This window comes from Alternaria viburni (genome assembly GCF_023758015.1).
Source record: "Alternaria viburni strain BMP 2772 chromosome Unknown scaffold_2, whole genome shotgun sequence".
NCBI lineage: Eukaryota > Fungi > Ascomycota > Dothideomycetes > Pleosporales > Pleosporaceae > Alternaria > Alternaria viburni.
The window spans coordinates 1,045,071-1,066,117 of record NW_026055771.1 but is presented as its reverse complement, the minus strand read 5'-3'; the positions used below and the strand labels follow the sequence as shown (position 1 = coordinate 1,066,117).

Genomic DNA, 21,047 nt, shown 5'->3' with positions numbered 1-21,047 from the left:
TCTTGCCTACTTTCGTGCCACGCCGACCTCACCGCCTGCGAACTCTAGCCCGTCATGCGCCCTCGTCGCCGTCGACAGAAGATGCAGAAGGGAAAGGCTCGATCCTTATCGCGCGTCGTCCCTCTCCCAGACGCGTCTGTAGCCAATAGACGCGCCCGTCGACCACATGCCGACAGGCCCTGCAACGCGGGGCGCCGCCAAAAGCATGTCTAGAATGCCATGTGAGACTTTTAAAAGTCGTCATCGCGACGATTGCCCTGAAGTGGGTATGCTAGCACTCTGGGGTGCAGACTGCCTACATATAATACCTCAGATCCTCCTCCACATGCCTGATGCAGGTAGTCTGCCCTCGCCCTTTGTCACCACACCAGAGACGAGCTGATGAAGACACCCACCATCACGCCCTCATCTCATCTGATCCAGGATGCATCGCTCATAGCCCCCCACGACGCGGTCTGATGCGGTCAAGAATCCCGCGATCTAAAGGCATCTAGACAATCTCGATCGATAAATACCCTGACAGCTACCCTGCCGCTCGCGTCTAGGGCGAGGCTTGTGGCCCTGCATGTCTTTTCGATAATTGCTAGATCGTATTTGTCATCTAGCCGCTGTCGGACTGGAAAACACCATCACCAGAGTCTGCGATAGCAGCACGCATCCTCACAGATGCCTTTGCGCGTACAGGCACGACAGACGGTGACGGCATCTCGCATGAGCGAGCCGTTGGATCTGTGCAGATCATTTACCGCTCCACCTCGTTAAAGATGTTCCCGCTACGCACGATTGGCAGCTTTGGCGAAACATGCACTTCGTCTTCACACCGCCATGCGCGTCCTCGCCCACGAACTCTTTGTTGAAGACTTGCATGCGCGCTGATCTCGACGCAAATGCATGTGACATTCGCCCGTTCGAGCCTTGGGGTTTGCTTACTCTGTTGCAAAGCCATCCATGGCAAGGGTAGAAATTCGTTACGACGGCGTCTTCAGCACTTGTGAGCAGCACGATGAAGAGACCAACCTCCGATAGAGATCAACGTAAAATATTTTCTTCACTACCAGAGTTTTGATCAAAATGCTCGGCGAGCCACAGAAAGGCCGACTAACTCGTCATTCGCTAAGGTGGGGGGCAGACCAATCAACCCCGCCATGCAGCGGCAGCTAGGCTACTCACGTTTTTTCGTTGCTGTGAGACTCCGAACTTTTTTTTTCTGAGGCTTCACTTCTTCTCTTCTCTACAATTGCCTGGCAGTCTCGCTTCTCAAGGGTACCATAGCCCTAGAGCTGTCACTTATACCCTCAATTATGGCTCCACAGCCCGACCAAAGCCACGACTTGGCTCTCGAGCTTCAAGATGGCTATGTCTGCTTCGGAAACAGCTTCGGTGCTGACAAGAGCATTTCCGGAGAGCTTGTCTTCCAGACGGGCATGGTGGGCTACCCCGAGTCCATCACCGATCCCTCCTACCGCGGCCAGATTTTGGTCATCACATTCCCTCTAGTAGGCAACTATGGTGTGCCCTCGCGAGAAGAGATGGACAGCCTTCTCGAGGGCATTCCAGCCCACTTCGAGTCTAACGAGATTCACATTGCGGGTTTGGTAGTCGCTACATACGCCGGCGAGGAATACTCGCATCACTTAGCCACCTCTTCGCTGGGTGCATGGCTCAAGGAGCAGGGCGTGCCCGCCATCACCGGCGTCGACACGCGAGCGCTGACCAAGCGCATCCGAGAGGAGGGAAGCATGTTGGGACGCCTCATGCAGAGGACTGGACCATCTCCCTCCTCCACCACCCTCACCAACGGCGCTGTGAACACTCAAACTCTCGCTGACGATGAGGTGGACTGGAGGAGCAGCTTCGAGCAAATCGAATGGCTCGACCCCAACCAGAAGAACTTGGTCGCTGAAGGTAAACAACAAGCAAACTTGCGTAGAGATTCGCGCTAACACATGCACAGTCTCCATCAAGGAACCCAAGCTCTACAAGCCCGACCCTGCCACTGCCCTCAAGCATCCCTCCGGCCGCCCCGTACGTGTCGTCACCGTTGACGTCGGTCTCAAATACAACCAGCTCAGGTGTTTGGTGCGGAGAGGAGTCGAAGTTCTGCAAGTGCCCTGGGACTACGACTTCCCTCAGCTTGCTGGCAAGGACTACGATGGTCTTTTCATCTCCAACGGTCCCGGTGACCCAGCCATGATGGAGTCCACCGTCAAGCACATCAAGACTGCCATGGACGAAGCCCGCACACCCATCTTCGGTATCTGTCTTGGTCACCAATTGCTCGCACGAGCTGCTGGCGCCGACACAGTCAAGATGAAGTTCGGTAACCGCGGTGCCAACATCCCCTGCACCAGCTTGCTTACTGGCAAGTGCCACATCACATCGCAAAATCACGGTTACGCCGTAGACTCCAAGACACTGCCCAACGGCTGGGAGGAACTCTTCGTCAACGCCAACGATGGTAGCAACGAAGGCATCCGACACGAGCGCAGGCCCTACTTCAGTGTGCAATTCCACCCTGAGCACACCCCCGGTCCCCGCGACACTGAGTACCTCTTCGATGTCTTCATCAGCACTATCCAGAAGGCCATGGCATCATCTGAAGTCTTGTCAAAGCCTGTTGAATTCCCCGGTGGCACCTTCGAGGAGAACAAGAAGCTCACACCCAGGGTTGACGTCAAGAAGGTCCTCGTTCTCGGCAGTGGAGGTTTGAGCATTGGCCAGGCTGGAGAGTTTGATTACTCTGGCAGTCAGGCGATCAAGGCTTTGAAGGAAGAGGGAATCTACACCATCCTGATTAACCCCAACATCGCTACCATCCAAACTTCCAAGGGCCTTGCCGATAAGGTTTACTTCCTGCCCGTCAACGCAGACTTCGTCCGCAAGATCATCCAGAAGGAGCGACCTGACGGTATCTACGTGACCTTCGGTGGTCAGACCGCCCTCCAGGTTGGTATCCAACTCAAGGATGAATTCGAAGGCCTTGGCGTCAAAGTTCTCGGTACTCCCATTGACACTATCATCACCACAGAGGACCGAGAGCTCTTTGCTCGCAGCATGGAGTCGATTGGCGAGAAGTGCGCCAAGTCTGCATCTGCCAACAACGTGGAGGAGGCTATGCGCGTTGTCAAGGACATTGGCTTCCCTGTCATTGTCCGAGCTGCCTACGCTCTTGGTGGGCTCGGAAGTGGTTTCGCCAACAATGAACCAGAGCTTCTCGACCTCTGCAACAAGGCTTTTGCTGCCAGCCCCCAGATCCTCATCGAGCGCAGTATGAAGGGCTGGAAGGAGATCGAATACGAAGTTGTCCGAGACTGCAGAGACAACTGCATCACAGTCTGTAACATGGAGAACTTCGATCCTCTTGGTATCCACACCGGAGATTCCATCGTCGTTGCGCCTTCGCAGACCCTGTCCGACACTGACTACAACATGCTCCGAACAACCGCTGTGAACGTCATCCGCCATCTCGGTGTTGTCGGTGAATGTAACATTCAGTACGCACTGAACCCATTCTCGAAGGAGTACTGCATCATCGAGGTGAACGCTCGTCTGTCGCGTTCTTCCGCTCTTGCTTCCAAGGCGACCGGATACCCCCTTGCCTTCGTCGCCGCCAAGCTCGGTTTGAACATCCCTCTCAACGAGATCTCCAACTCAGTCACACGGTCCACTTGCGCTTGCTTCGAGCCATCGCTCGACTACGTCGTTGTGAAGATTCCTCGTTGGGACTTGAAGAAGTTCACTCGTGTGTCCACCCTCCTTGGTTCATCCATGAAGAGTGTTGGTGAGGTCATGAGTATTGGTCGTACCTTCGAAGAAGCCATCCAGAAGGCCATTCGCGAGATCGACCCCAGCAACCTTGGTTTCAACGAGACCCCAGCTCTGATGGAGATCGACCAAGAACTGCAAACACCTTCAGACCAGCGTCTGTTCGCTATCGCCAACGCCATGAAGGCCGGCTACAGTGTTGACAAGATTTGGGAAATGACCCAGATTGACAAGTGGTTCCTCAGCCGCCTCAAGTCCCTCAGTGACTTTGAGAAGTCAATGGCGAGCTACAACACCGTCAGCATCACCATGCCACTGCTGAAGAAGGCCAAGCAGTTGGGTTTCTCCGATCGCCAACTTGCCAAGTTCTGGGCTTCCAACGAGCTTGCCGTGCGTCGCGTGCGTGTTGATGCTGGTATCTTCCCCGTCGTCAAGCAGATCGATACAGTCGCCGCTGAGTTCCCCGCCGTGACCAACTACCTCTACCTGACGTACAACGCCAAGGAGCATGACATTAGCTTCAACGACAAGGGTGTCATGGTGCTCGGTTCTGGTGTGTACCGTATCGGATCTTCGGTCGAGTTCGACTGGTGCTCTGTTCGCGCTATCCGCACTCTCAGAGAACAGGGCTTCAAGACCGTCATGTTGAACTACGTAAGTACTGACCTTTGCTATTACGCTTTCATTTGCCATGTTACCCCGCATCTTTGTCCGCTCAAACAGCTGTACCGGACATACGACAAGGTAGCCTGGTTCCTTCGCAACATTTTCGTGGTTCGATCGCAAACCACTTAGATCTGCGAATACCTCCAGGCTATGACGAGAGATCTCGAACTTCTCTCTCCGTCACTGAACACCTCCTGGCTACCGCCAAACAATTTCCTTATTTTCCCAAACATTATCGTACATCGCCAGGCTAGGTTCAAATAATAACAAGTCGATAGAACCCAGAGACCGTGTCGACTGATTACGATGAAGCAGACCGCCTCTATTTCGAGAACATTAGCGTCGAAACAGGTAAGTTTTGATTATATGAAGTGTATGTGAGACGAATATTGACTTCGTACCCAGTCATGGACATCTACACCATGGAGAACTCCAGCGGCGTTATTGTCTCTATGGGAGGCCAAACCTCCAACAACATCGCTCTACCCCTGCACCGCATGAACGTCAAGATCCTTGGTACCTCTCCAGAGATGATCGACAACGCGGAGAACCGATACAAGTTCTCTCGTATGTTGGATCGCATCAACGTCGATCAGCCCGCCTGGAAGGAGCTTACCAGCATCGACGAGGCGATGGAGTTCTGCGACCGTGTATCCTACCCTGTCTTGGTTCGTCCCTCATACGTCCTCTCTGGAGCTGCCATGAACACTGTCTACTCCAAGCACGATCTGGCCAACTATCTCAACCAAGCCGCCGATGTATCCAAGGAGCATCCCGTCGTTATCACCAAGTACATTGAGAATGCGAAGGAGATTGAGATGGATGCCGTCGCCCGCAACGGAACCATGATTGGCCACTTCATCTCTGAGCACGTCGAGAATGCTGGTGTCCACTCTGGTGACGCTACGCTGATCCTGCCACCGCAAGACTTGGACCCAGAGACCATACGCCAGATCGAAGATGCTACTGTAAGTTTCCAATATCAAACCGTATAATAGACATCTACTAACAGGCTTCTAGCGCAAGATTGGTCAGGCTTTAAATATCACGGGACCCTACAACATCCAGTTCATTGCCAAGGACAACGAGATCAAGGTCATTGAGTGCAATGTCCGCGCGTCCCGATCTTTCCCATTCGTCTCCAAGGTCATGGGTGTCGACCTGATCGAGATGGCTACCAAGGCCATGTCAGGTTTGCATGTTACAGAGTACCCTCCCACCAACATTCCCGCGGATTACGTTGGTGTCAAGGTTCCTCAGTTCTCCTTCTCTCGTCTCTCTGGAGCCGACCCTGTCCTCGGTGTGGAGATGGCTTCTACTGGTGAAGTTGCTTGCTTCGGTCGCACCAAGTACGAGGCCTACATCAAGGGCCTCATCGCCACCGGCTTCAGGCTGCCGAAGAAGAACATCCTGCTGTCCATTGGTTCGTTCAAGGACAAGCTGGAGATGTTGCCTTCGATTGAGCGTCTGCACAAGATGGGCTACAACCTCTTCGCTACTGCCGGAACTGCCGACTACATCCAAGAGCACGGCATTCCAGTCAAGTTCTTGGAGGTGTTGTCCAGTGGTGAACACGACGAGCAGAAGCAGGAGTACTCGCTCACTCAGCATTTGTCCAACAACCTTATCGACTTGTACATCAACCTGCCATCAAGCAACCGCTTCCGTCGACCCGCCAACTACATGAGCAGAGGATACCAAACCCGTCGTATGGCTGTGGACTACCAGACTCCTCTGGTCACGAACGTCAAGAACGCGAAGTTGTTGATTGAGGCTATTGCTCGTCACTACGACATGGAGATCAGCAAGGTGGACTTCCAGGAGTTTGCCGCAGCCCCTGGAGCGCACGACTCGTCGTCTGGGCCCATGTCCAAGCTCAGCGGCTCGCTGTCTCTTCAGCAGCTTCTGGCAAGATCGCCCTTCAAGAGGGAGCACATCACCTCTGTCAAGCAGTTCTCGCGTGCAGACCTTCATCTGCTGTTCACTATCGCTCAGGAGATGCGTCTGGGTACTCAGCGTCAGGGCTGCCTTGACATCCTCAAGGGTCGTGTCCTTTGCACCCTGTTCTGCGAGCCATCGACTAGAACCTCTGCTTCTTTCGATGCTGCCATGAAGCGTCTCGGTGGTGAGGTGGTTGTCATTAACGAGTTGGTGTCGTCTACTCAGAAGGGCGAGTCCATCGCCGACACGATCCGCACTCTAGGCTGCTACGGCGATGCCATTGTTCTGCGTCACCCATCTGAGGAGTCGATCAACATCGCTACCAAGTTCTCAGATGTGCCAATCATCAACGCTGGTAACGGCAGCCGCGAGCACCCGACTCAGGCTCTTCTCGACATCTTCACTATCCGAGAGGAACTTGGTACGGTGAACGGCCTGAACATCACCTTCGTCGGTGACCTCAAGTACGGCCGCACAGTTCACTCCCTTTGTGAACTCCTCTCCCACTACGATGTCACCATCAACCTTGTTTCGCCTGCGTCCCTGCCAATGCCTTCGGGAGTCACCGATGCCCTCAAGGCCCGTGGTCAGCTGAACAAGGTCACTACTGAGCTGACAGACGACATCGTCGCTTCATCGGACGTCATGTACTGCACTCGCGTGCAGAAGGAGCGCTTCCCGGATGTCGCCACCTACGAGGCCGTGAAGGATGCGTTCGTCATTGACAACAAGCTGCTCAAGGGAGCTAAGGCGAACATGATTGTCATGCACCCGCTGCCCAGGAACAACGAGATTAACGAGGAGGTGGACTTTGACCCTAGGGCGGCCTACTTCAGACAGGTGAGTCTCACCGCGCTACAGTGTAACATTCCCACTAACATGCTTGTAGATGAGATATGGCCTGTACACGCGTATGGCGCTTCTCGCCATGGTCATGGCTCCTTAGTGAGACCATGCAGCGCACGACTTCATGGCAGGCGTTTGACGGTTTTCACGGAAACGAACAAAGCAACAAAAAGTTCTGCTTCATCCTACTTTCCTTTCGGGTTTATACCATCTTATAGACGAGCATCATCGACAGATCTTGTAGATAGATACTCAAGCATTTACACAGGAGTTCCGGATATGGGTAAAGGGCACATGTATGATGTAAAAATTTCAACATCAGTATGGGGGGAAGCTATTTCATTTTTTCTGCAGCATGTCTCGGTGTTATTCTTCTGCTATGGGTTAAGAGGGGGGACTTTATTTCATTTTTACTTCGATCTCTTCTGGCGTTGGGTGGGTCCCTCATCGAGGTTGGGAACTTGGATCGGTATCGGGGTGCATCATCGGAAAGCTAACTAAGGGCATTATGGAAAAGGATCTGCATGGTACGGAGTCGATGGAATTTGGGTACAGCATGGAATGGAACGGGAATATGGGTAGTAATTACTACTGGCAATAGGGAAGACGCCAGACGCCTCGCCCTTGGTGTATACAATAAACAAATTCCCCACGCGCAAAGTCGTCAGGCTTTGCGTAATCGCATCAAAACTTCTGAACTCGTCGTATGCTCTTCGTGGTGGTCCTGTCGCATATCTGGAAACCGTCGTATCGTGCCTTTGTCGGCATGACTCTAGTGACCGAGGCATCGACCCCAACCTGTTGTTCGTTAGCGTTTCGTTCGAGAAACCGCGCGCTACCAAGGTGCTTAGTTTCAGGGTGTCACCGTCTACACAAGGCAGGCGGATGCACACTGATAGCAAGCAACCTCGTGAGATGTCCACCAGGGTCCACAGTGAACTTACCAGGAAGACCACAGCCGAAGCCAACAAAGAGATAGATCAAAAAGATAACGACGAGCGTCAGGAGCACCATCAACTTGACGTTCTTCCACCACATGCGCCTCTTAAGCGTCCTCGACCGGACCCTAAAGTCGCGCGCATTCTCGCCCAATCTGCCCGTCTTGTCAACCAACACACTCATGTGCTCGCCTCTCTCCAGCACGCGTTCAATGTTCTCCGTCATGATTTCTCTGACGCCTTCAATCTCGCGCTGAGCAGTTCTGAGCGCATCCTGCTGACCGGCCTGCGTACCACCCTGCTCGACCATCATCCTCTTCAACGCGCCATTGAAACTCGCGCATCCGTACGGCGGCAAGTCGTGGAAATTCGTGCTACCAGGCTCAAATTCAGCAAAGAACTTCTTCTCGAGGTTGGTCAGGAAGCCAAAGGGTATGCGCTGGCCGAGGTCGCGCTCAGCAATGACGAGGAAGGTAAGGCCGCCAGCTGTCGACTGGTTGTTGGGGAAGTCCGATGGCGATTTGACGAGGCAGTGAATGAAGAACTTGGATTGATCGATAGTCTTATGGGCGGATTTGTCATGGGCGATGCGTGGGAGGACGAGGGAGACGAGCGAAGAGGCGTTTGATGAGGCCGAGGCGGTGTGTTCGGTGAGGACGGTGGTGTTGTGGGCTATGCATGCGCTGTAGTGTTGTTAGTCACGTTGTTCACACAACATGTATTGTGCAGTAGGTATGTCGTACTAGAGCAGCGGCGTAGAAGAAGACGAAGACGCCATGTTGACGGCTGGCGGAGGAAGACCAGGGCTTCTGCGCTTAGCTGGGGGTGCTCTCGCTCGTTTGCGCGACTTGGGGTTGGAAGGGGCTTTCGAAAGGGCGATGAGGCCTCGTGAGACTAGGTCGTTGTGATGGAGTGGGCCTTGAGTGGTGATAGTAGCCGTTGGCTGTGAGGGTGCAGCTGCGGAAGGAGAGCCACTAAAGCTGGGGATGCTGCCTCTAGCCATGTGCGTCATAGCCAAGCCGGTTCACGCCTGATGCGCTAATGCGTGGATCGCGCTTGCGATGGAGATTGACTGAATGGGGCGTTGCTTGTGATTTTAGTCGCTTTGGCGTCTGCTTGCGCGTGCGAGAGAATTGTCGCGAGTACCAATTGCGAGGACTGCTCTCCTTTCAATTGTGGTGGTTGCGATCGCGTCGCGTCAAGGATCTGCCTGTCACTTTTTTATTTGGGTGATTCCGTTTGCGCTGCACCTCGACACCCCACACTGCTCGGCGCGCGCATACAGCACGGTTACACAGACAGCTAGGATATAACTTTCACGCAAGATGGTTCGCGTCAAGAATCGCTACCTGGTGGTCAACTTCCTATATCCAGAGCCTCCCGCCAAGAGCAAGACGCAACTCCCAGATGTCATCCAGACTTACTCGCCAACGCCTGATGCTCTCAAACAGGGCGTCATTGTACGCATGATACGAGATGGAGTCGAAGACTTATTCGGCGACTATGGTTCGGGTATGGTTTCTTCGGGTCTGAAAGGTGCGCAATCCTCTGAGCCTCATAATCGCCTTACTAACGAATAGCAGTCAACTACTACTCCCCCTCGACAAGCACGGCCATAATACGATGTCCGCGAGACCACTACGAAATGGTCTGGGCAGCCCTCACATACATTACCCACCTCCCCAAACCCCTCGATACACCTGTCGTAATCAGAGTCGTAAGGGTTAGCGGCACGATCAAGAAAGCGGAAGAGGAGGTTATCCGACAGTCACAACATATCATCAAGAGAGCAAGAGCGTGGGATGGTGCTGGAGAGCTGCCGATGCTACAAAGTGTAGAGAAGGCCGCGGATAAAGAGAGACAGCGTGAGAGCGAAGTGCTTGCCAGAGTAGACGACGGAAATGAGAGCGAGGACATGAGCGAGTAGGCGCATGCCGCATCTTCGTCATGCTTCTCCCATCTACTATGTCGAGCCTACTGGATAGCGGGTACCATCATTGCACGCCCCTGCATGCTCGGCGACGCACCTTGTCTGTGCCTCCGTACTGGGCATAACCACCTATGACCCTCCCAGCGAAAGCGTACTGGGCTCAGGAGGGAAGATGCGATATCACGCCGCATACTTGGTAATACACACGGCTTCCGACAGCTGCAGTGCGAGCGATACGTATACTCACTATCGTCGGCCGTATCCCTCTGGTAGAAGGCGTCTCGACTCAGCCCACGTATACTCTATACGTAATTGAATAGGCAAGCTCGGGCTCAGCAAAGGAACCATCTCTCCTCTCGATATTATAACCTGAATAGGTAACCCTGTAGTCCAAGAATGGAGCTCACAGGCATACACCGCTCTCCATCTCACTAGCAAGTTCTTGGAACAATAGGTACATCTTCGAAAGGATCTCGACAGAAAGGATGGAACGGTACGGCTACAAAGCGATCAAGCAGGTAGCAATACCCCACAAGATGAATTATATACATTTTTGATACATGTGTCTATTCGTACAAAACGCAGACCCTTAGTTCTGTCTCAGCATAGCGATTATACTCGCCGTGATAACAGCTCCCGCCGCAGCACCCTGAAGAATAGCGCTCGTGTAGTCGATTCGTCGCATCGAAATAACGCGATCGCTCACAATGTCGTGTGCTATGAAGCTCGCCTTTTGCTGCAAGCTTTCCAGTTTGGAGCGAGGAGCGGCGTGAGATGGTGCGCTTTCTTCAGCGACAGCTATGCGTTCCTCGGGTGTTAGAGCTTCTTCTTCCGGGGTGATAGTCTCGGCTTCCGGAACTGCAGAGGTAGGCAGTGGGTCAACAGCTGCCTCAGGGACGACCTCTGGGATAAGATCCGCTTCGACTGGCGATCCAATGTTGCCAGCTGTTGGCGACTCCTCAATAACCTCAGATACTACAGGCGCCGAGACTTTTGCAGGTGCATCGGTATGATCAACGACCCGGTCGATCTCCTCTTCAATCGCCGTCAGACCTCGGGAGGCTGACGCGGGTGCGACTGCTGCAGCACCGACCGATGGTGCGGCGGCATCCATAGCAAGCTTTTGGTGTGCCTCCAACGTATTCTTGATCTCCCTGACCATCCTCCTCCTCCGCCAGGGCTCCAAGATGGCCAGACTCAATAACAACAGGAAGATGTTGACACCCATGAGGCCAAACGTAACCCATGTGCTGTTCCTTCGGATAGTATCACTCCATATTTGCTCTTCATGGTATTGTGCACGTTCCCTCTTCTCTAGCTGTGCTCGCGCATCCTCCAAAGCGTTCTCGGCGTTTGCGACGGCGTCTTTGGCTTCGCGAACGGCTTGGTCGTTGATGTGTTCGGAGCGGATGAGAGCCATGTAGCGTTCGAGATCGCCGTTTGACCAGGAATGCTTGCGTTCAAGGAGAGCGACGACTTCTTTCTGCGAGGTAGCTTGGTGGGCAAGGGCGGTGTCGAGGGCTTGTTTGGCGGAATCAATGGCTGAGCGGCGGGCTTTGACGAGTTTCTCTGTGTGGTGTCAGCTGTCGCATCGTCATAGTAGGCGATTTGTGTATGTACCTTGCTCCTTGATCTCCCTCCTGAGTGCCTCTACCCCAGAGTAGTCGGTGCCAGTGTATGTGTTGACCTTTTGCGTGACCACAGCAAGCTTCGGCAGCAGCTCATCCATGGCCTCGGAGAAGCGCTTGGAAAGACTCCATCTCTGCTTCTCTTGGTGCGAAGGCAGGTGTTCATCCGGCACGCGAGCAATGTTGTCCAGGGACTCGTCCTTCTTGGGTGGTTCCGGCTCTTGTGGAGGTGGTTCTTTAACCTCGGGGACGGGGGTATCCGTCAATGCAGCCACCGAAGTCTCGGCTGCTCTCTTGATAGCTTTCTGATCCTCTAGCAGAGCGTTGAGTCTTCGCTCTAGCCGCTCCTGATCTTCTGGCGATGGTGTGGATGCTGATAGCTTGGTTGGAGGTTGCTGGATAGGATTCGCGTCGTGTGCGGGCGGTGGCATTGCGATAGGATCCGACGACTTGGGCGGTTTCCCTTCTTCCATCCATCTTGTCGAGCTTGTAAAGGCACGCCGCGACCGATTCGCGGATACGTTGGCGCTCAATTGTGTCCTTCCATCCCACCTCTGCGCACCAGAAGCTGTGCGATACCTATAACTCCAGCATACCGACGATGCGCTGCGAGCGACATTGCTGAAAGAACGCGAAGAAGGAGCTACCGTACTGGCGATAAGCGAGCGTGAAGCATGCTGAAGCAGTGGCCTCATTCTTGTCTCTGCCCTCACATGGAGAGCGCCTGAGCTGGATGACGAATGACGAAAATGCGCCAAAATGCGGACCCCCGAAGCGGGCGGGCGGCGTCGCAGCGAGCGCTGACGTGCCAAGGCGCGTGGGGTTGCGGCATGACGGTGACTGGCCCTCTCAGCTCTAGCAACCCGTCCCTTATTTGCAGACTGCCGGCATTCCGATTAAGGGTTTCCTAGCGCCTCTGGCCTAATCTTTTAGATGGTGTTGATATCTGGCGGGGTGCTTCTCACTCCTACATTCACACCTCCACCGTAAACCAGCACCGTAGTCGCTCGTTTAGTATTCCAACATGGGTTCAGCACAGATCGATCTGGCACAATTGCCTGCCATGAAGAGTGACCCCAAGGTATAACCCTTTTGACACGATTGGTACATCTCAACTAACAAGCACAGTTCATCTTCTTCACCGACTTCGACGGCACAATCACCCTCCAAGACTCTAATGACTTCATGACCGACAACATTGGCTACGGCCGCGACAAGCGCCGCGCGGGAAACATCGCGTGCCTCAACAACGAAATCTCCTTCCGCGACTCCTTCCGCGACATGATGGACAGCGTCACAAAGCCCTACGACCAATGTATCCAGTACCTCGTCGACAACATCAAGCTGGACCCTGGCTTCAAGGGCTTCTTCGAATGGTCGCTGGAGAACAACATCCCAGTCGTAGTGCTGAGCTCGGGCATGGAGCCAGTCATCAAGGCGCTCTTGGAGAAGCTGGTTGGACCAGATGCAAGCAAGATGCAAGTCCTGGGCAACCACGTCGGCGCACGGGAAGGCAAGAACATCAACGAGGAGGGTGGATGGCAGATCCTGTTCAAGCACCCTGAGTCTGGCTTTGGCCACGACAAGTCTATTGAACTGCGAAAGTACTCGAGCCTACCCGAGAACCTCCGACCAACAATGTTCTACGCCGGTGACGGTGTATCCGATCTCTCTGCAGCCCGCGAGACTGACTTGCTCTTCGCCAAGAAGGGTCACGACCTGATCAGCTACTGCGCGCGCGAGGATGTGCCATTCACAGTCTTCGAGGATTGGTCCAACATCCTGGCCAAGTGCAAGAGCATCGTTGAGGGAAAGACCACTGTCCAGGCGGCCGCCAAGGAAGGCTACGAGGCGTACAAGAGCGGCGCTGCTGGAATCGACGTTCAGACGGCGAAATAAGTGGAAGCTCGGAAATTTCGCGAAGATCCACCCAACAAACTGGGAATTGGGTCCGTCTATGCTGCGGCGCAGTAGACACCGAATCCTCCTGATGATGTGCGCACGGCAGTGGCTGCGGCGCGGACGAATCCATGTGAAGATGGATTAGATCCCTTAGGATTATCATAGACGAAAAGGTTGGACGACATAGAAAGACCATAGACACGACTACACGATAGACTAGAATCTTATGAAAGTGCTTATCCAAGCAGATGTGCTACATACCAAATAACCGTTATTCCATACTCATACAAACATTGCGCGACCGTCAGTGCTTTTACCAGGGTATCTCTCGTAACGCCATGCAGCAGCAACGACCTCAGCTGCGTCCCTACAACTCACATACCCACACTATCTGGAAATGTTGACCTCAGTAGTCCTCACGATAGTCATACCTCTAGGAAGCACACTGCGCCTCTCTCCGGTATTGACCTCATGCTCCAAGATACTATCGTCGCTCTCGCCCGCGAGACTCTTGGGCCTACTCAAGGCTCTTCCTCGTGAAGCCTCGCAGGTATACGTGTCCTTGCCCAGCACGGTATCCTCGGAGTACGGATCCCGTGCCGTCGACTGTGAGCCTCCAGACATGTTCCTCATGGCGTATGCGTTACTGGGACGCATGTCATCGTGTTTCATGTACCCATTGGAGCGGAAAGGTGTACTGTTGCCAGTGGTGCGACCTTTGGTGGCGAGAGAACGCATTTGGCCGAAGAAGTTCGCGAAGAGGGGCTTCATGGTTGGGAGGCATGCGGCGATGATGCCTACGTGCATCTCGACTCTGTAAGAGTGTTAGTCGAAGTGGAATGTAGGCAGGAAAGAGGAAGTGTGTACTGTTGCCAGATGTAGTACCATGCTCCATCGCCGGACCAGTCGGTTATCTTGAAGAAGTTGTACTGCATTGGCGTCTTGTAGATGGCCACTGCAGAGGCGAAGAGACCCAAGCTTAAGATGACTGCCAGACCTATGCGCGTTTGGATCGTAACTTGTAGCTTCCACACCATCGGGATGGGGATGAGGGCGAACAGCAGATCAGTGGCGATGTTGACTGAAGAGTTGAAGACGCCGACGTTTTTGAAGATACCAGAATCGTAGCATTTCGCAGTTCTAAAGACACGTTAGCGCTGTTCTCAAATGTTACTGGAAGTGAGTGAAGAGCTTACCCTGTCGGCGGACGCATGTTGAAGTCCCATCCCGCTTGTACCGGAATGCACTGGAAGATGATGGCGAATGTCGAACCAATGGTGAACACACCAATGAAGACTGATCGCATGTTAGCTGCTTATCTCTTACCACGTAGCTCATTCAGACTTACTCAACATGGCAATGAGAAATGGACGCCACTTTGTTCGGTCCGCGAGCCGTAACAAGAAGAATCCGATTGAAAGCTTGATGAAGCTGTATGCAGCGATGATGAAGATCGAGTAGAAGTACATAACTTTGAAGAAGGATAATACGTTCTCGGGTGGAAAGGCTTCAGCATGTAGTCCAAGTCCCAGGTCAATGACCTTCAGGAATAAGCCCAGGGTGGTGGAGCTTAGAGCCTGTGAAGTGACGATTAGCAACCAGCTCCCTTCGAGCAAGTTCATGTATGAGCATGGCGACTCACCAATGCAATCGCCATCATAGCGTCTGTTTCAGTCAGTTCTGTTTGATACAAATGCGAATGGATCATGCATACCATCCCAGCCAAATGTCTTTAGCATGAAGAGCCGCACATAGAATCGCAAGAGTATAGCGCTCGTCGACAGCGCGAACAACGAACCTTCCACCGCCATCAAGCGTCCAGCTTGATTCTCGGCCATGTACTCTGGTGATCGCGCTGGCATCACGGGTAAGCCCTCAGCCTGTCTCGCAACAATAGCGTGATACTCCATGTTGGTGGTTGCGCGGATTGGAAGTGATGGCAAGATCGTATGTCTTGGAAGTAGGTCCCCAGACTATTAGAGTATTGCTCAGCAGCGCTTCCTGCGGGCTTCTCCAGAGTAGCACTTAGGCACATGCACACTGTGTAAACCCGAACCGCACACAAGCGAACATACATCTCAAACAGTCCTGGTTTAGGCCAGTAACAGCTCGTCGTACATGCATGGGCCGCCACTTCAATGTCGACATGGCGGCTCGGCAGGATCGTGCAGCTTGCGAATAGCCGGAATGGCGTTTCTCATGGCAAACTGACCACTCTCGTGACGACCAGCGGCTCTGTGAGTACGAATTTTAATCCTTCATCCTTCGATGTGCCGCGCAACTGCTACGTCTTCGGCTTCAAGATAAATGTGGTAGCACGCGCGAAGGGTTCCTCATACAAAAGCCTTCTGCGCGGAACGTTTTGATGACACAGTCTTCCTGTCCACCACGCAACGTCGCGGGCGGTCCGTACCGTCCACTCAGTCATTCATGGTTAAAGCCACGATCGTTGACAAGGAAAATATGGAGTCGGGATGATCAATGCTTCTATAGGAAGACGGACTTCGAAGCCCGCCCTCTCACAGATATTGCTCGGAGGATAGCCTGAGTTGGAGGCTATGCAGGTACACCTACTGCGCATCGAAGTAACGCGGGCTGAACGAGAACGCGATGTTTTACTGAAGGACTATTGAAGTTCGTAGCGACTTTCCTCTTCGGTCTATTTGTCAGGCGTCCTGGTCATGGATTTTAGTCAAGACGATTGTCGTTTTACGCACGGAGATGGAGACTGCTGCACGTTGTGTAAACGAACACATCCTAGTCATCGGGAAGTCTCAGACTTCTTCCTTCCATATTGCCCAACGTTCCTGTACGACTGACCGTGATTGCTGTCTTCTGCCCATTGGCCACGAATGGGACGCAGTTTGAGTACGTCGGACAATGGTGTGTGATATTTTCGTGTCAATGCGTACTGCTTGCTTTTCGCATACCAAAGCCATTGGTAATGAAAGTGCGAGCGTCGCGGCACGCGAGCAAGGTCGAGTAAGCGAAGTCCGGACCTGCCGCAGACGATGTAGGTGGTAACATGTGAGATGAGTAAACGGATTGGTGGTCGGCCGGGCGCTAGACGTTCACGCTGCCGCTGCCGCTGCCGCCTCCGCGGCGTGCCCTGGAATTATCCGGCCATAGCGTGTTCTCGCGGCCCGTGGACCTTATTCCCCTCCCGTTCAGAGCTGGAGCACCAGAACTCCAGACTCCTCAAAATCGACAGGGTCTCCGAGCAAGACTGTTATTAGCCACCTTAATGCGTTCTGCCTAAGCACGAGCGATGATCAGAGCTTCTATACCAGCCATTGACTGGTCGATCTGGCGCTCTCCATCGGACCATAAGCACAAAACAGCAGTTATCCGCCATGAACCTAGGGCTCTTCCCGTGAGTTCCGCACCCGGACAGCGGGCTTCGCACGATGCGGCCGGGTAAAATAAAGTGGCACTTGGCTATGGTCAAGCATCAAGATCTTGCTAAGATCGCGCTGCGATGTGTTCGCTCTCTTCCGCGATCAAACACCTTCATCGGATCGAGAAGCAAAACCCTTCAAGGAAAGCAACACGATGTCGGTACATCCAGTCGGCACTCTTATCGGGAGTTGCCTGCGTGCCGGTGCGCTTCCCTCTGTGGAAAGCTACAGCCATCTTGGATGAATTTGCCGGCCCACACGGCTCGAGATGCTCCTCGTTCAGCCGCTTACACCAGGCCGCCTACAGCATCCTTCGACTACCTTCATAAACCCGTAACCGAGAACCCCGAAAATCCAGCATCCAATCAAATTGAGCCGCTAACGCATCTTGCATTCAGTTACAGGTGTCAATTCCGGTCGTACATCTTCTTTCCACTTACATTTAGGGGCGAGACTCATGCGAACCCACGTGTAGCGGAGTTTAGGAAACGCCTCATCGGATCCTTCGAGGCGAACTCGGCATTTTCCAGATGCCTATTCGGTAATAGATCGCGCACAAAGGAGGTTGTCCAACCCTTTCAAACGCTTGCCGGATACCGGGCGAATAAAACTTCAGTATGGCATAAGCCCAAGGGCCACCCAACTGACTCAATGGCCACCCGGAATCAACAAACCGAGTTGATGGGTCTGTAGACAGCACGATTTGGTACGGCACAGTTATGTTGGACTGTTATTAGACTAGATGGGGCGAGTGGTAAGGTACCTCCTGCGAGTATTTGAACACGCATGCGGCCTCCAAACTTTAGCCAGGGCATCGCCACATTTTGACTACGCCTCCCCCATCTCCTAATATTAATACAGTAGTAGCTAGCTCAGACGGCCGCTCACCCGGAACCTTATTCAACGTCTTCGACCGTTTCAGTCAATCCATCGTCTTCATCCTTCAAGCCCCTCAAGACAGTCGATCATCCATTTTTAACCGGTTCGAAACGCCATCATGCGTACCGCTGCACTCTTCTGGCTTGCACCTGCAGCACTAGCCAGTGCTATTCCATCGTTGGAAGAGGCCTCTCCGGCTGTCTCATTCGACAAGAGACAGAATGTCTCTCCAAACCTCCCCGGACCAAAGATCCTGCAAGCTGATGTGTACGCGGGTATTGCTGCCATCAATCAGCAGATCTTCCAGGCTACGCAGAAGCCTGACCAATTCAAGAAGTGCAACCCCACGAACATCATTGTTCGCAAGGAATGGTAAGTCCGTTGCAGTTCAATTTTCTACTGCTAGCTAACATGCACAGGGTGACTTTTACTGAATCGGAGAAGAAAGACTACATCAACGCTGTTCAGTGTATCTCCAAGCTACCCCCTAAGACGCCCGCGTCTGAGTGCCCGGGTTGCCGGAACCGATACGATGACTTTGTTGCTACTCACATCAAGCAAACATTCGCCATCCACAACACTGGCAACTTCCTTCCATGGCACCGCTACTTTACCTATGCCTACGAGAAAACTCTCCGTGACGAGTGCGGTTACAAGGGCTACCAGCCATACTACAATTGGCCACGATGGGCTGACGACCCAACGAAGAGCCCTGTTCTAGACGGCTCCGATACCTCAATGGGCGGTAATGGAGATGCAGGCTGCAGCAACCAAACGTTCTACGGTATTCCATCCAACCTCGAGATTAAGATCAAGATCCCCAAGGGCACCGGCGGAGGCTGTGTGACGTCTGGTCCTTTCAAGGATTGGTCAGTCAACCTTGGTCCTGTCTTCACCGACTCACTCTGCACGCCTCCCAACCCTATCGCTGACTTCGCTGATCCCAATGCGGGAGTCGCGTACAACCCTCGCTGCCTGAAGCGTGACATTTCTTCCTGGTCTTCCAGCCAGTGGACCAACGATGAGATGGTCGTCAAACTTCTGAACAGCCCTGACATGAAGACCTTCTGGTACGACATGCAAGGTGGTGAGAACGCATTTTCCAACAACTTCATGGGTGTGCACACTGCTGGTCACTTCACCGTGGGCGGAGACCCCGGTTCTGATTTCTTCACCTCTCCTGGTATGTATTCCCTGCCCCCGTTCACGAGTGTTCTGGGCTAACAATGAACAGGTGACCCATACTTCTACTTCCATCACGCCCAGATCGACCGTGTGTGGTGGTCATGGCAGAACGTAAACCCCGCGGAAAGGACTAACGCCATCTACGGAACTATCGCCCTCGGTGACCCCACCGCCCCTGCGACCAAGCTCACCGACTCCATGGATCTCGGATACGCTTATCCCGGAAACATCACTGTTGCTGATGCGATGAGCACCATGGGCGGACCTTTCTGCTACACCTACATCTAGGCGCGGCTTTTGTCTTCGATTTCCTTCCTGTATATACTTGACTCGTGCACGATATTTTTGGACGGCGGGCTAGAGTCGGTTTGCTGTTGACCTCAAAAATAGACCAACCATGCGTATCTCATGACAATAAAATAGACTTCCATTGAGATGATTCGTCGCCTTACTCTGCAACCGAGCGCGTGACGATGGATGTACGGTTATACCTAAGCCTGCTACAGACCGCACAAGCATCGCGTATCGTCACATCCCAAAAGATGGAGGAAACTAAGGCGATCTAACGCATGTTCCGCAGCGCTAAGCGGTCACCTTACCTGGGCTGCATATGTCCCGCAACGAATATGAATGGGCGGGGTCTCTCCATCCAAAGCGCGGAGACCCTGCAGTGCCAACGCATCACCGACTGGAGAAGAATCGAGGGCAATCATGTCCTCCAATCCCTCCGACCACGCCCGTTTCAAACGCTGTTTGAGATTACAGCCACCCTGAATCGGAGCGCCCTCGAAGGTTATTGGCATTTAGGATCCAGCGTCGTGGGATTTGCAGAGTTCAAGGAAGCCTTACCCCGCTAAGATTATAGCTCCCCCAACTTTCTAGATCCAGGGGACGCCCAAAGCACAACAACTGTCGCAAAGCATTACGCACCTACCAGACAGCATAACTTGACAACACAAAGGCCCCGCAGAGCCCAATAGTCCATCAATCATGAACGTCGATCCTCTAACCGGCGAGCCCCTCCCTTCAACCGCCATCCAACGCATCCTCTACCTCGCGCCGAAAGTCCACATCTACCAAATCCCGCCCGCAACCTCTACCAAAGGCTACCAAGCGTCGACCTGGACAGCCGACAACAACAAGCTCCAAATCTTCACCGCCCGATTACGCGTCGTCGAAACCTCAATACCGTCCAATGAGGAGCAACAAAGCAACGAGGATGCGGAGGAGAAGGTCACAACCACCCTCCTGCTAGAGGACCCCAAGACGGGAGATCTGTTCGCCGCAGCACCCTACACAAGTGAGAGGACAGTAGAACAGGCATTGGACAGCAGCCGCTTCTTCGCCATCACCGTCGTAGGCGAGGGGAGAAAAGCAATACTGGGCATGGGCTTCGAGGAACGCAGCGAAGCCTTCGACTTCAGCATTGCGCTGCAAGACGCCCGTCGCGTACTGGGCTTTGAGCAAAACCCCGCAGCGTCGTCGTCATCGCGCTCCTCCAAATCCGCACAAACGCCCGTCGCCGAGGAACCGAAACGCGACTTCAGTCTCAAGGCCGGCGAGACAATATCGATAAATCTGGGTGGCTTGAAGGGGAGGCGGTCGAGATCACACGAGGGCGGCGAGAAGAACGACGAGGGCGACCGCAAGAGCGAGCAAGATGCGCTATTCAGCATAAAGCCGCCGCCGGGAAGTGGGGGTGGAGGACCTGGGTTCCTGCCTCCGCCGCCCAGCGCGAAGAGTGTCAAGGAGGAGCGGAGGAGAAGTAGGCAGAACTTTGACGCTGCGAACTTCACGCCGCCGAAACAGACGGCGGAGGACTTGGGCTTTGATGACGGCGAGTTCGGCGAGTTCCAATAGAGTAGAGTGAGAAAGTGGGAGGCATTTTGTGCATGTTTAGCATTGGAGTTTATCATCTGCACTGGTTAGGTCTTCCGCGCATGGGAGGCGTATTGAAATTATGAAATCA

At 53.6% G+C, this 21,047-nt stretch overlaps 7 protein-coding genes across 7 annotated transcripts; 4 read left to right on the top strand and 3 right to left on the bottom strand.

The window, feature by feature from the left end:
* Window positions 1-1,301: 1,301 nt before the first annotated feature.
* Window positions 1,302-7,318, top strand: J4E79_001301 (uncharacterized protein; the record flags this gene model as incomplete). Its single annotated transcript, XM_049350211.1, has 6 exons — window positions 1,302-1,905; window positions 1,955-4,419; window positions 4,710-4,782; window positions 4,837-5,399; window positions 5,452-7,212; window positions 7,262-7,318. The coding sequence occupies 6 exons, from the start codon at window positions 1,302-1,304 to the stop codon at window positions 7,316-7,318; spliced, it is 5,523 nt and encodes a 1,840-aa protein (XP_049215370.1).
* Window positions 7,319-7,990: 672 nt separating this feature from the next.
* Window positions 7,991-8,934, bottom strand: J4E79_001300 (uncharacterized protein; the record flags this gene model as incomplete). Its single annotated transcript, XM_049350210.1, has 3 exons — window positions 7,991-8,016; window positions 8,163-8,839; window positions 8,900-8,934. The coding sequence occupies 3 exons, from the start codon at window positions 8,932-8,934 to the stop codon at window positions 7,991-7,993; spliced, it is 738 nt and encodes a 245-aa protein (XP_049215369.1).
* A 547-nt stretch (window positions 8,935-9,481) lies between these two features.
* On the top strand, window positions 9,482-10,083 carry J4E79_001299 (uncharacterized protein; the record flags this gene model as incomplete). Its single annotated transcript, XM_049350209.1, has 2 exons — window positions 9,482-9,692; window positions 9,740-10,083. The coding sequence occupies 2 exons, from the start codon at window positions 9,482-9,484 to the stop codon at window positions 10,081-10,083; spliced, it is 555 nt and encodes a 184-aa protein (XP_049215368.1).
* A 592-nt stretch (window positions 10,084-10,675) lies between these two features.
* On the bottom strand, window positions 10,676-12,145 carry J4E79_001298 (uncharacterized protein; the record flags this gene model as incomplete). The annotated part of the gene is made up of 2 exons (XM_049350208.1): window positions 10,676-11,655; window positions 11,707-12,145. The coding sequence occupies 2 exons, from the start codon at window positions 12,143-12,145 to the stop codon at window positions 10,676-10,678; spliced, it is 1,419 nt and encodes a 472-aa protein (XP_049215367.1).
* Window positions 12,146-14,003: 1,858 nt separating this feature from the next.
* On the bottom strand, window positions 14,004-15,526 carry J4E79_001297 (uncharacterized protein; the record flags this gene model as incomplete). Its single annotated transcript, XM_049350207.1, has 6 exons — window positions 14,004-14,430; window positions 14,484-14,756; window positions 14,813-14,912; window positions 14,965-15,193; window positions 15,259-15,281; window positions 15,331-15,526. 6 exons carry the CDS (start codon window positions 15,524-15,526, stop codon window positions 14,004-14,006), a joined length of 1,248 nt encoding a protein of 415 aa, XP_049215366.1.
* A 2,485-nt stretch (window positions 15,527-18,011) lies between these two features.
* J4E79_001296 (uncharacterized protein) lies at window positions 18,012-19,366 on the top strand (the record flags this gene model as incomplete). The annotated part of the gene is made up of 3 exons (XM_049350206.1): window positions 18,012-18,265; window positions 18,313-19,076; window positions 19,128-19,366. The coding sequence occupies 3 exons, from the start codon at window positions 18,012-18,014 to the stop codon at window positions 19,364-19,366; spliced, it is 1,257 nt and encodes a 418-aa protein (XP_049215365.1).
* Window positions 19,367-20,068: 702 nt separating this feature from the next.
* Window positions 20,069-20,938, top strand: J4E79_001295 (uncharacterized protein; the record flags this gene model as incomplete). Its single annotated transcript, XM_049350205.1, has 1 exon — window positions 20,069-20,938. The coding sequence occupies one exon, from the start codon at window positions 20,069-20,071 to the stop codon at window positions 20,936-20,938; it is 870 nt and encodes a 289-aa protein (XP_049215364.1).
* Between the last annotated feature and the right edge of the window lie 109 nt (window positions 20,939-21,047).